The sequence below is a fragment of the Strix uralensis genome, chromosome 2 (genome assembly GCF_047716275.1).
Source record: "Strix uralensis isolate ZFMK-TIS-50842 chromosome 2, bStrUra1, whole genome shotgun sequence".
Classification (NCBI taxonomy): Eukaryota; Metazoa; Chordata; class Aves; order Strigiformes; family Strigidae; genus Strix; species Strix uralensis.
In genome coordinates this window covers 118,989,335-119,003,814 of record NC_133973.1, presented here as the reverse complement: position 1 = coordinate 119,003,814, position 14,480 = coordinate 118,989,335, and the positions used below count along the sequence as shown (strand labels likewise).

Sequence of the window (14,480 nt, the reverse complement as noted above, 5' to 3'; positions counted from 1 at the left end):
ATGAAGTTAGCAAAATTGTCTTTTAATTCTGATATAGAGAGCCCAACAATACACATCTACCAAAATGAAGCAGACAACTGAAGGAATGAATAGCAAAGCAGCAACATAGGTGAAGCTTGTATTTGAACTGCACATTCTAATTGGAGGGGGAAGAATATCATCCCTTCTGGCAGTCATACCTGTCCCACTTGAAGCCTCTATGTAGGTAAAAATAAAGTTTCAGGAGTTACTTCATTGTCTCCATCTGCTTGGTGTACAAGGCACTGAGGTAATAAACATAAAACAGTTTACAATTGTGAAGTATAGATTTCTGCCAGTATCTGTGCATTTAACATTCTGGTTTGCTTTATTTTGAAATTGGCCACATAAAAGCAATGGTATAGCCTCCAGGAAAACAGCTAAACCCAGCTGTATGTCACCTGTGGACTGTCCTTTTCGAGGGGGGATTCTGGCTTTACTGGGCTCAGCAGCAAGGATGGCTTCTGGTTTGAAAGGCAAAACTGTTTTGGCCATGGGCTGAGAGACTGCCAGAAGAGCCCAGTCTCTATTCTCCGTGCAAGCTCTTCCTCCGTTTGTCTATTAGAAACAGTGGGAGTTTATCAATACATTATGTTCTACCTCAGTGGCCATGTAAGATTCAACGATTTCTAAGATGATGCTTCTGCTGCTCTGCTGCTGTCTGTGCAACAGGAGGCAAAGACAAAACTGGGCAATTGGAAAAAAAAGACTGTTCTTGTAACTACAAACTTGACATACCTGTAAATCATTTTTAGCTTGATATTGAAATCTACTAAAAAGCAGGCACTATATTTAATCAGATCCATTATGATTCAAGATTTAAGGGACTAACATGTATGGGTCACATTACTACAGAAGTATCTTATAACCAACAGTAAGAATAACTCCAAGTGAGAACCCATGAACACAGTCTGAAGCATTAATGCAAGGACTGGCTGATGTGTTGCATTTTTATTTAGTAATTACTTTGTATTCCAGGTGATTTGGCTTGACTATTGGGTAGGATTCTTAATGAACCTAAAGCTCTCTCTAATGGGGAAATCCTTATTGTGCTTTTTTCAAAGAGACATCAGGTTTATATCACTTCTGGAGATTAGCTTAACTAGTAAATCGAAGAGCCTAGTTGTGTGGTCTTTTAAAAGCTCATGACTTTGTTGCGCTAACACATAATCATCGCAAAATAAATGCACTGCTTCTGCAAAGAGACATTTAACAACTTAGATTACCTTTCAGTACAGCATTCATACATACACAAGTTTAGATGGTGGTAAGTGATGACAAAATAGATCTTTCTGTTACAAAAAGAAAGTCTGGGCTTTAGAGAAAAGGTGAAATAATAACCACAAGTTTTTAAAAAGCCAGTCTGGCAACAGTAGTGGATAGCAGGTCTTATCTTACTTGGCAACTGGTAGGTAGTTCTGATTATTATTAAAAACAACTGTAGAGGCCTCCCCAGAAGGAGACCTATTTTCTCTTCTAGTTAACCTTTATAAAAATATCAGCCTGCTGGATAATGAATCTGAAAACATGTGACACATTCAGAACAAACATCTCTCAGTCCTCTTACTAAGGGAGCATCTCTCAAGATTGAAAGGAGACCAGTATTCATGCTCTTTGAACCATCCACTAGCTACCAAGTCATCAGTTCTGATGCAATGACGATCCTGATGTCTGTGAGGCAAGCACCTATGTGTTGTTACAAGCCAACCAGCTAAAACCACTTCAGAGAGGTCAATGAAGAGTCCTTGAATGGTAAAAACTACCAGTTAGAATGAAACTATTAACAGAGAAGTTCCCATTATCCAGCATCTGCATTGTTTGGTCCCCATTTACCTAATAGGTAAGATAAAAAACACAGTAACTGCAAATGCTTACACATTTAAAAGAGAGAGGCTATCACACCGTGTTGATTAAAGCTAGCCCAGAAAACAGTACTTGGAGCTGAATATTTCAGCATTGAGAAATGTGGATTCACTGATAAAAAACATAAAGGAGCTTGACTGAAAAAGTTGTACAACTTCTTATGAGAATCAGTCCAGTCCAGAAGCATAGTTCACGTAACATCGAAATTCATTGGCTAAATTTCGCAAGTGTTTTGGAATAAACTTGCATATCTTCACACCAAGGTGCTTTGCTGCCTGTTCCTCCATGACTGCACCTGCAGCAAAAATAATTAGTATTTGATGAGAAAAACAGTAACAGAATGTTTGGGCTTTTTTAATAGCTCCTCCCAAATGCATATATACAGAGCCTGTTTTTTTTAAGGAAGCAAGGTGTAAAGCAGCTACACTGTCAGCCCTCTTCAACAAATGAATCTATAGGGAAATCTAAAATAAATACGAAAGAATGGAAGACGCCCTAAAGAAATGAATGCCCTAGAAGTTTCATAAAAATAGGTAGAGGGTAAGATCAGTGCCCCTTTTATAGAAAACAGAAACTCGAACTCAATCTTCTTGCTACATGCCAAAGAAATTACATGGTAGGGAGCCATGGGAAATGCAAACAGATTACATATACTCTTCCACTTAAATAAACCACAGTGCGATATTTACAGCTACACACTGAGAAACCATTTCCTTGAGCAGTATTTCTCAAACTTTGTAAACTGAAGGACCACCTATCCATTTTAGGGAAAAAAATTCTGAGAGCCACCCTTGTGCATGACTGCCATTTGCAATTAAACAAAGAAGTAGGCTTTCTATGGCCATAGAATTTTATTTTTTCTTTATTTTTGCCTTTTGGTTGACTTCCCTCAAATTGTCTGTATAGAGGGGTTTTTTTCAAAAGTTTCCTGGATGTCTTCAGATGTCTTGTAGTAAGAGTACAGTTTAAGAAACACCATGACTAAGGCAGATACTCATCACTTCTTAAACCAGCAAGTGCATCTTCATAAAGAAGGACCTGCAAGTACAGCTGATAAGTTATTCAGTTTCACTGCTCTTGTCACTAGTGATTTTTTAATTCCTCCTGCTGTATTTCAGTGTCTAAGATCTCCTTACTTGGACCACAGTGGCAGAGTCCGCTCATACATTCATTCATGTTACAGTTTCTATGCTTACCAGTAAGGACAAGTAACATGAAAAAAAGGTTGACTTTGTTTTTCTTTTCAAGACTTAGCTAAAATCATCCCACTTTACTCAGCAAAGGCCATTCCAACCTATCTGTCATTCTTTCCACTTAGCTCACCTTAGATGCTAAGTAGTATGTGGCAGCTGAAATCCTGCAGCTACTGACACGTTTAAAAAAATCAAATTTCTAAGGTTACTGAATAAGACATTAACAATAAGTTGCATCTATGTTTGTCATACCCAGATTTCAATCATTGCAATTACTCAGAGTGGCCCTTTTACAAGAAAAAAATATTTATGGAACTTTGCAGGTAAGTCTTCAAAAATTTAGTAAAACTCATAATGCCATATGAAAAAAGTACTGACTTCAACTATTAAAAACCACACGTGTTCAGTTTAAAATAAATGTTGAACTAAAATATTGCAATAAAAAGCTTAGGATGCATATTCCTTCTTGCATTAATGATAAATCAGTATTATTGAGTTAGTATTTTTCTCACTTGAGTTTGTCTTTTGAGAGAAAAAGATGCTTAATGGTGACCTAATATTTTTATTAATTATACCTGTGCAAAGCAGAATCTTTCCTCTTGTTAAGTATTTGATGGTCTCTGCAGTTTTTTGAAGACATTCCTCAGACAGATAGGGTGGATCTGCTATTACGATGTCAAAACTGTGTGGCAGGAGATTTTCAGGTAAGTTCAAAGGGTGGTTGTAATCATAGAAGATAAATTCTTCTCCATATACAGAAAACCTTCTGTCATACTCCAGTATACACACTGAAAAATCTTTACCATCCCGTTCTTTCAGTTTCTGGTACACACTTGGTGCACTAACACATGCTATCCTGAAAAAGAGGCAATAACTTAGAATATTAATTTAAAAGGCAAACGACAACAAAAAAAACCCCCTACAGCAGTCCTCAGGACTGCTTTAGGAAAACATTTTAAACATCAGTCCCAAAAATGTAAGCCATTCTTCCTCCATTCTAACAAATAATTACTTTAATAACAGAGTTTTAAATATTAAAGCCATTACCCATTCAACCTCCGTGCTGCACAAAGACCTTAAGCTCAACTACAGAGAAAATCTTCTTCTAGAACAGCAAGGAAATATACTTGAAAACTTAAAAATTAAAAACAACCCCTTACAGAAATAGGAAGAAAACCAAGTTTTCCCATCTGTTCTACAGAAACGTTATATGAAAACAGAGAAAAGAATTACAAGTCATGAATATGCTCTGGATCTCTTTGTATTTTGCAAAAAATAAAAATATTCATGGTAAACTTTTACAAGGCAGAGCCTACAACATTCAATGAAATGCTAAATGGTAAAATCAGTATGAACTATTAATTAAATAGCAGCAAAGCATTTCTGCAACATCTCAACTGAAGAAAGGTGAAGTACAATGAGTAATTAATTAAACTGCATGCTCTGTCTACCTAGTAGAAATGAAATATTTACAAACAAGACGTGTTAAATCTACAACGTAATTATTAAAACCTACCTGCCACCTTTTCCAGCTGCCACAACTGCTTCATTAGCCAGGCATGATGCAGTTTCATCGCTGTACCAAAACTGGCTCAGTTGCTGAGAAAGATAATGCACAGTTACAAACAACATCAAATCTTCTGACTGCGCTATGTACAGTTAGGTGTGGTGAGCCATATTTGAAGAAAACCAAAATCCATAGCAACTTCTCAGTTCATAAACTGTACAACTGGAAAGGTGACTATTTTCCTGACAAGTCTTTTTACTTCTGTAATCCAGTGATACGCCACAGACAGCTTACACTGTGTGTTTGCAAAGCATTTACTTCAGTATCAGGAAAACCAAGTAATGCAAAACCACTGATGAGGTTAGTTCAAACCCAATATGCAGATGCACAATATTTAGGCACTCTTAAATTGAGTTTCTTCAGAGGAAGAGGAAAAAGGAAGTTGAAAAGTGACAGTATAGAAGGAAATAAAGGATAAAAGCACTAAATCAGAAGACATCAGAAAAAGGAAGAGTAAAAAAACCCACAGTCCAGAGGCAAATCAAAAATCAATCTGTCAGAAGAAAAAAAAGAGCAAAGCAGCCATCCACAAAACCAAAGAAAGAAAATACAGAAAGAAAAATTATATGAAAGGAAAGATCATTTGATGATGTTACACTGTGTTTGTCTCAAACTCAGGGAAGGTTCTTTACTACCTTCACATGCCAGGCTGGAGTTAAAATTTCCAGAAGGGTGCTTCTGTTGGCAGCTTTATTCCCTCTCCATGTAATTTCAGTTTGTACCCCCCCACACACATGTAGAACAGACAACTATACCCAGATTTAATATTAAAGCAAATATCCCTACAGCGTTACTGTCCATGAATAGTTTGATTTTGCTATTCTAGAAACATCTTGAGTGTTCCCCTTTTTCATTTCATTTAATTTCATTTCATTATCCATCCACAAAAGAAACCTGGTAAAGGCTACTCCTCTAACTGTGCTTCATTCACTGAAGTTTAGTTTCTTACCCAGTCTTCTTCTATTGAGCCAATGGAATATTGATTAAACCCTTGGGAGGTCTTCATGCCCTCTCTCTGCTGCTGTTCCAAATAGAACTCCTGGAGGGCAGCCAATGTATGGGATGAAAGCTGGGGAATGTCATCATCATCATCATCCATTTTTCTAGACGTCAACCAGAGGAAAAAAAAATAATTAAATTAACCCTTTTCAATGGTGAATGCTTTTAATAATGGCACAGTCTCCTGAGGTAAAACAACCTCCACTGACAAGGCAGACTTAGTCTAACAGCTAACCAGGAAAACCTCCTAACAAGAGAAAACATACTCCCTCTACTTAGGAGCTCTTAAACCAGTGAGAGGCAGATTGGAAATAACATGTCTCCAGAGAGACTTCAGGAACAGCAGCAACACTGTTCCCTTGCTATGTAACACAGATTTGACTTGTATTATTACAGGGAAGTTGTCATTACAGTTCTTGATTTCCTGAATCCATACACTTTTGTATCAGCTTGCAGAAGAAAAAACCTTTGGTGGATTTGGCAAATCCTGTAGAAATTATTCCCTTCCCTCCTAGAAATAATGATAGCTACTGGTCATTCCTTCCCGTGTTCAAAAGTCACACAATTCTGACTCAAAATGAAGTAAACTAGCATTCTAGGATCTGCATCATCTGGCTTTAACTTCCACACCATAAAAAGATTCTGAATGCCAGAAACCTACAAACAAAAGCGGGCAAGAAGCTGAAGGTGTTTTTTTAAAATAACACTTGGCTGAAAAATTGTGTATTTTGTGCATAAAAACATAAACTCGTATCAAAAAGACACGGTATATACTAATGCAAAAGTACCGCCACTTTCAGAAAACTCTTGAACTGGGTTACGCTGCACAGTATCACTGAAACAGGCTCACCCTCGCCAGCTCTGCAGCATCTGCCCAGACGGCAAGCTGAAGCGTTTGTGTCCTTCTTAGAAGAGAGTGCCACCTCGTGGAACGAAGGTGATCAAAACAGGAACCGAAGCATGTGAAAAGTACTGGAGAAAACCTTACAGCAGCCTTCCAGTACCTAAAGGGGGCCTACAAGAAAGCTGGGGGGGGGACTCTTTGTCAGGGAGTGTAGTGATAGGACGAGGGGTGATGGTTTTAAACTAGATTTAGATTAGATATAATGAAGAAATTCTTTACTGTGTGGGTGGTGAGACACCGGAACAGGTTGCCCAGAGAGGTTGTGGCTGCCCCCTCCCTGGAAGTGTTCAAGGCCAGGTTGGATGGGGCTTTGAGCAACCTGGTCTAGTGGAAGGTGTCCCTGCCCGTGGCAGGGGGGTTGGAACTAGATGGTCTTTAAGGTCCCTTCCGATCCAAACCATTCTATGATTCGATGAAAACTGGAAAAGATTCTTTTCTCAAGAAACTAATTTTCTCTGCATCTGATCCAAGAACTACTACACGAGCAATGACTTTAACAGAACTTGGAAACGGGCTTACAGCTGCCTTTGTGCAGAAGTCACTGAGAGAACTGCATGCCGTCTGAACTGTGTGCAGCTTCAAAAGTTAAGTATAATTTCAAGTATAGCTGCTCACGTTTTTTCTTCTCCCCATTCCCTGCATTGCAAAGAGAACTCCAAAATTCACGTTCCCACCCTTCCCTCCATGCTGCTCACCCTAGCAGAGCTTTCCAGACATTTCCTAAAACACAGCTTCTCACTACTTGCTGGAAAAATGGTACCATTAACCTGCCCCTGTGAGATAACTCATCAGTATTCACTAGAATAATTACTCTGCCATTTCACAGACACAGTATGTACCTATACACGGTAAGAGTAAAGCACTTGGCTCTCCCAGAGTATCGTTAATTGACTTGCTGGCTTCTGAGGCTGGGTTGGCCAAATAGGGAATCCTTCAGAACCTAAAGACCCACCTATCCCATTAGCCTCAGGCAACAGGAGAACTCTGGAGTCAGCTATCTAGTAAAACCCTAGTTAAATTATGTATTATTTAAAGTATTTACTACAAAAATTGCTTGAAGTTCACACAGATAATATCGTTTCTAGCAACAATGATCTAACAATATGCAATGCTACAACCCATTTTAGGCTCTATACAAGAACTTTTTTTGTTAGGACAGATGTTAGAAGTTTAAAATCACTCCTCATCTCACACTTTCATTAAGTGCATCATACATGTAGTAATCTGGTTTGCTATTATCCCCTAAGCAAGGAGACATCTATGCTTTGACACTTAAGAAAGCGAAACAGATGCAAACTTGCAGTTCTTAAGTCAAAAGCTGAAATTCTGATTTTATGTTCAGTGAGCCCGTACAGGCATTTGCAAGGACTAAATCCATGCCTGTGAAATGAAACCCTCACAGATAAAATTGCTGATGAAGCATTACCCACTGTTTCAGTAGATAAAAAGGCAGACACCCATAGACATCTTTTTTTAATAAATTTTTTTTTTAGTTGATTTTTTAATAGTCTTCCTTTTGGTTTGTAAATTAAAGCCTTAGGAACCAAGCAGTAATTAACTGTGAGGCTGCAAGTAAAGGTAACTCAGAACATATGGCAGAAATATTCTGTACGTCTACTAAGAAGACCTTCAAAAATCAAGATATTTTTCTGAACATACATATACTGTCTACATATACTGACTTAGGTCACTAACATGAAGACGTTTTCATGCTCAAGAACTACATCATCAGAAAACTATTAAAGTAAGGGAGTTTATGCGAACAAGACTTGTAAATTCCTTTGGCTTCAAGGAAGTTCTACTGCTTGAAAGCCCCTCTGTACCCCTCCCAGACAGTTCACTGATCTCAAGTCCAGAAACAACCCTGAAAGTTTTGGGGGCGGATGGGAGGAAGCAGAGGAACCCACAGTGCCTCTGGCTCTTAGGGAACCTTTATACCCTATTAACGCCCAAGGCCCCTGAGCCCTGAGGCTCCAGCTGGCCCACCTGCGCTTGCCCCAGGCCCTGGGTCTCTCCAGGAGCAGCCTGTGCTCTGTCCTCACACAGACTCTTTACGAGAGCCCCATGGGGGGACAGGGCTGCATTTTAGGAATGCCCTGGGATTCAGAGCATCCATAACACATACGGTGCTGATACAGTCATATTACCTACATTAAACCCTTGCATTAATAGGAATACAAGGGTTAAAACTACCAACGTGACAAATCTTCTTTACTATTAATTCTTAGCTTAAGTATTGCATTTGCACCTAATTAAAAAGCAAAACAATAAAGAAATCAGATTTCCAATAACAGCTCAAGAATACTACATACAGAGTTTGGGAAAATAAGACTCATTGTGAAGTCAAAGTTCATCTAAAGGAAAGCAGGAAAAAAAGGGGGCAAGCTCCCACAGATACAGTGGAACATGAACAGGCAGGGTCATGTTCATAGGGTAAAATGGCAAATTTGAATGCTACTGGCCTCTAAAGGGCCAGATCTAACCATAAAATGGGAAAAGCGAGGTGACTGCAACTACACCACATGGCCTACAGCTCACACAGTGCAGCAGGCAGGATGAAGGCACTGGAGATGCCTGTAGACTCCTTAGTCCCTTCCCCTCTCTGCACAGCTCAATCTCTCTATTAGCTGATGAACTGTTCAGGTAAATGTCATCACTACAGAGTGACAGCTCTTCAAAGAAAACAAAAAATAAATGAAAAGAGATAATACTAAGTGAAAACAGTAGCACATGAGACTCCAAGGCCTTGTTTACACAAGAATACCTATTTAACATTAGTTTCCAGCTGTCATGTATGAAAACTCTAATTTTATATAGCCAAATTCTAAAGTGGAGAAAAAAAAACCACCCCAAGTTAGAAGGAACACTATGGAAAAATTAACTCACTCAAAAATTCCTACAGTCTTTAGCCCCCTGTACATTTGGTCCACCCATAATTATGAAATTATGATCATCTGGAAACCAGTAGTCTTTGAGATAGAGTGCAGCTTCTATGCCCAAATGTAACTAACTGTGTGACCCCATCCAGAGAAGTCTGGAAACTTGCAGTCACCAGGTCAGCTGAGGCAAGTGAAGACAGAAAACGTAGCTTGCTCCAGAGGTCAGATCCTTCTACATCCACAGCACTACTCCAGAGGAAGCTCCTCTTCTGTGGGGGAAGGCAGGCAGGAGGTGGGATCCATATTTACCAAGCCACCTCAAAAAATACTCTCATTGTGAAGTACAACTGCTTTTTCAGAGCTTTTACCAATAGATTGCACCAAAGCTGACTGGCTAACATTTCTCTGTCAAAGAGGAAGTGTCAACCTAACTCATGTCTTAAGACAGGCCTCCCAAATGCCCACGCAACTTGGAAATAGCATTTGGTAAGTGTACAAGCAGAAGCACACATTGCTGCTCTGCCAGTTTCCAGTGCTTGTTCTTTTATGGTACCCTAAAGATGTCATCTCATTGTAATAAAATGTCCCTTAGCTGAAAGGGAGAGGAGAGACTACTGAAAGGCCAAGGAATAGGAATACAACTGGAAAGTCACTCTGTTCATCGCTGGGAAGGGGGAGGAAGAGGATGGTGTTTGCCCCTTTTACCAAGAATATAAAAAGCACATGTGCAACTTCAGAAAACATCTTATTCTAGAGTAACTTGGACCTACAGATAGATAGCATGAAATGGAGTTAAATATAGTTGTGTTTTTCCCAAGCAACCCAAGTCAGTATTTGAGACAAACAGCTCATCATCTATGGTGTTCGTAACACATATCAAGAAAAGCTGGACAATTGTGTGTAACTCTATGAAAATCACCTGGAAGGGGCTGCAACCACCTGCCTGGAGGTGAACAAGTCCCCATCAGAGGGACTGGAAAGTTACTAAAAGGCTTGACACGTGCCCTACTACCTTAAAAACAGGGAGGTACTGTGCTCTGCTCAACCTTCAGCTTCTTAATGCGTACAGGTGGCCAAACTAACCCACACATAGGTGCTGAGGGAGTCTGTCCCAACCATAGTAAAAGCCCAGAGAAACCTTCTCTTCTACTGGAAACAATTTTTCAGATCTTTAAATCCTAAGAAGGAGTTGATTGTCAGTGATTTGACAAGATACTGGGAGTATTGCCAAACGTACTTTCACAGGAATGACTGACAGAGCAGTATGTATGAAATACATCACTCTAAAGCAATTTAGACAAAAAACTCCTCCTGCTAGCTAGCGTGGTCTAGTCAGAAGAAACTGAGAAATGCTAGGCCATACCTACATCTGTTTTGTAAAGTCTTCTAATACAAATCAAAACTTCTCAAACATCTGAGAGGTCATCCTCAAGCACAGGCAGCCAGCTTGTTCCCCTGCAGTCAACTGGGAAAAACTCAAAACCTCAAGTTTTTGGATCCCAGGTGCCATGAAACAGAACAGTCTCTGAACAGGATGGCCAAGCTGGGGGACGTCAGAAAAGCAGAACTGACAAACCTGCACACAAATCTGAAGCAATTTTCTTATGTACTAATGGTTTTGTGGAGTAGGGGAAGGGGGACAAGGCAGGGTTTGTGGACCAGGAGCAGTTCATCTGCCACGGATCTGAGAACAGCTCCATTTCAGGATTAAGTCTGGAGAACTTTTTGTTAATATCCACGGCAAATAGTTCAAGAGGAAAGCTGCACTAGTTCAGATCAAGGGTTGATACTGGTCTTTCTTCTATCTTGGAGGGTTGATACTGGTCATTCTTCTGTCCTGAAGGTGCCCAAAAGCAGCTGTCTTGGAGTGAGATAAGGCAAGTATATGCGATGCCTCCCTACTCTATACCCTCCCAGACTTTAACCATTTTCCACTAAGGGAGTTGTTTCTGCCTCTGAAGTGATTTATTCTGTGAACGCAGTTCTCTTAGAGACATTTGTCCAGTATCCCTTAAATTAATGTAATTTTTTAATCTATAATGTCAGCTGGTAAGAAGTTTTGTTTTATGAATAACTACCTCTTCTTGCTGTGAACATGGCTACTACCTTCACGTGATGCAAATACCTCATGTATTGGAAGAAAAAGCAAATGGTTGAGCCCTTATACACTCTCCAAACCACTCTGAGTCATTTCAGACACCTGTAAGTCATCCCCCTTCCCTCATTCTGCAAGTTGGCTCTTTTCTAGTCTGAAGGGTCTTAACTCACTCCACTGACTGGTTGACAAAAGTCTTTCCATGCATTTGCTCATCCTTTTTAAATGCTTCTAATGTACCCTTTTTTTGAGATCAGGCTCAAACTCTACACAATAGCTCAAGATATGGGTGATGCTAATGTTAATTCATGTTAATGTTAATTTAAAGATGTTTTCTGTTACAGAATATTACTTTTCCTCAAAAATTCTAATGTTTGATGTGCTTTTCTGGCTGCCACCAAACACTGATATAATGTTTTTGGAGAACCACATATGATAATCCTTAAGTCTCCTGCCTGAGTGGTAATGCTGTCTGGTGAGAACATGATTAAGTAGAATTTACAAAGAAATTTAAAAGGATCTGCCAAGAGCTTCAAAATACCAGCACATACAGAACAAAACTAAACAGCAGTTCTCGTCCCTTCATCTCAACAAAAAGCAGAGAAAATACTTAAACTAGAAAAGCTTCGATATGGGTAGTGAGACATCCAAACACTAGGATAGCTTTTGGAGGGGAATGAGTACGAGGAAGAAGCAACTGAGAAGGGGTATGACAGGGCGTATAACCACGAATGGCATGAACACCACGGGCAGAGACCAACTACTGTTTTCCAAGGCAAGAACTAGAATTCAACAAGTGTAGACTGCAAGAGCCTGGTTCAAAAAAAATTGAAAGGAGCTGGTTCTTGACACAAGGTGTTGCTGAGCTACAGAACCCATCAGTGATGATATTTCACAGTGCTTCAAAGTGATAAAGTGAAGTTTACAGAAGAACAACTCTCAGATTACTAAATATTTAGAAACAGCATTGTATTTGAAAAGTAAGGTCTGAAGGCCTGGTGGCTACTTGCAGAAGTAAAGTATGATGTATTCTAGCCCAATTCTCATCTCTTTTAAATAAGCACACAGAGGGAGAGTAGGCTGGACTCGGAACCGCTGTTATCCTCCTGCATGTGAATGACAAAACACTGGCAGTTTCTGAGGAAGGCCCTTTTTCCTGTTCCCTTCTGTATTTAATTACTTTGCGCCCACTGCTGCAAGCACTTAACCCCCGCGCCCCTCCGGGCGCGAAGGGTTACTCTGGCAAGCACGCTGTTGCAGAGGCGAGCCCACCGCCGCCCGCCAGCCCTCTCCTCGGCCGCCATCTCCCCCAGAGCAGCCGCTCGCAGGACCCGCCCGCCCCCCACCTCAGCAGCCCCTTCCGAGCTGGGAGCGGCGCGTCTTCGCCGCGGGGGCCGCGACCCCCTTCCGCCTCTCCCAGGCCCGGGGCGCTAAAGGCCGCCCCGCTGGGAGTGGCGCCCGGCCCGGCCCCTCCGCTACGGGAGACCCTGGCCGGGGGCAGAGCGCGGCCCGGCCCCGCCGCTCGCGGGGAGGGGAGCGCCGGCCGCCCTCGCGGGGAGGAAAGGCGGGCGGATGGGCACGCGACCTCACCGGCCGCACCACTCCCAAACCGAGCCCGCCTCCTCGCTCCACTCACCGACCGCCAGATCCCTCCGCGCACGCGGACCTCTCCCGCCCCTCCCCAGCGCCGCGCGCAGCGGTGCCGGCCAAGGGGCGCGCGCCTCCTGCTGGGCACTGCGGGAGGGGCGGAGCGGGGCGGGGCGGGGATCCTCGCGCCGCTCCGCCATTGGCTGGAACGGGCGCCCCTGGCGCCACGGCCCCGGGCGGGGCGGGGCCAGGCGCTGCCCTGGCGCACCCGCCGCCCTCCCGCTCCCGAGGGCGCCGCTCAGGACGGAGGCGGTGCCGTGCGCCTGTGCCGGCCCGCGGGGCGGCTCCGCCTACCTCCGCCGCCGTGCCCTCACCTGCCCCTCGCGGGCCCTCACACACTCCGGCAGGTGTCCGCCTGCGCCGGCGTCCCGTCCCGGCACGCCCGGTCGGGGCGCAGCCGCCTTGAGGCGCCGCCGGCAGCCGGAGGGAAACCTTCGCTTCGCTCCGCCTTCCACCACTGATGTGAAAGCGATCTGCGGAAAGGTTTCCAACTTAAGTATGAGCTTCATAAAACCTTATGACCTGCGCAGGGAGCCACCGCTGGGAGCCGCCTCAGCGCTGCCGCTTCCTCACAGCCCGCGGCGCCGCCGCCGTTCGCCGGGGGAACGCGCCCGTCCGCCCCCCTTCCCCGCCTGCCGCCGTACCGGTAGTTACTGCAACAGGTACAGAAACCTGAGATAGGGTATACCTCAAGTTAGACACCCGAGGGTAGACAGTCATGTCAGAGGTGGAAATCTCAGAGGGATCTCGAGTTCGATGTCGGCGTTCAAAAGCCATGAGCTTCAATACCAGCCTAGTTCCCCAAACTGGTTTTTTTGATCGGGCTCTCCAGTCTTTCCCTTTGAATGAGCCCTTTCTTACATACAGACAGAAGTCAAGCTGGTGCTTAGTTTCAAAAGATAGCAAGTTTTAAAGTACCTTCCTTGTTTCAATTAATTGCATCTTTCCCTTTGGGTGTAAAAACTTCCCATCTCCCCCTTTCTTATGTTGTGCAGGCATCATCCCAGATTGCCCCAAAACAAAAAAGCTTAACAACTTCCTCACCACTGTTTTTTTCATTCCTTCTTTATAAAGTCTCATAATTTGTAAAAAGCATTTTCATGACATTGTCTATTTTTCAGTGACTCTCCTATAAACCAACTCCTAGAAGGTTGCTCATCATATTTATAAGCAACCCAACAGCAGACTCTATCGTTCTCCAGAGCTTGATGTTTCTGTTGGCAATGCGTTGAATAAGAAACTTCTATTTTTACCTACAACCTGTTGAACATGTATCTGCTGCAACGCTTCCCTGTGGCTGAACAGAAAGTCTTGC

General features: G+C 42.5%; 1 protein-coding gene across 1 annotated transcript; it reads right to left on the bottom strand.

Moving 5' to 3' along the window:
* On the bottom strand, positions 1-13,253 carry EEF1AKMT1 (EEF1A lysine methyltransferase 1). The gene is made up of 5 exons (XM_074860069.1): positions 13,155-13,253; positions 5,591-5,744; positions 4,591-4,673; positions 3,650-3,930; positions 1-2,176 (listed from the first exon to the last, which is right to left on the bottom strand). Exons 2-5 carry the CDS (start codon positions 5,738-5,740, stop codon positions 2,049-2,051), a joined length of 642 nt encoding a protein of 213 aa, XP_074716170.1. The 5' UTR covers positions 5,741-5,744; positions 13,155-13,253; the 3' UTR covers positions 1-2,048.
* Between the last annotated feature and the right edge of the window lie 1,227 nt (positions 13,254-14,480).

Bases quoted from the DNA above. Each gene is read 5' to 3' on its own strand.
- EEF1AKMT1 (XM_074860069.1), bottom strand. From the start codon at position 5,740: ATGGATGATGATGATGATGACATTCCCCAGCTTTCATCCCATACATTG. The intron at 4,674-5,590 runs GTAAGAAACTAA...TATCTTTCTCAG, and splicing joins GCTCAATAGAAGAAGACTGG to CAACTGAGCCAGTTTTGGTA. The intron at 3,931-4,590 runs GTAGGTTTTAAT...CCTCTTTTTCAG, and splicing joins GCAGCTGGAAAAGGTGGCAG to GATAGCATGTGTTAGTGCAC.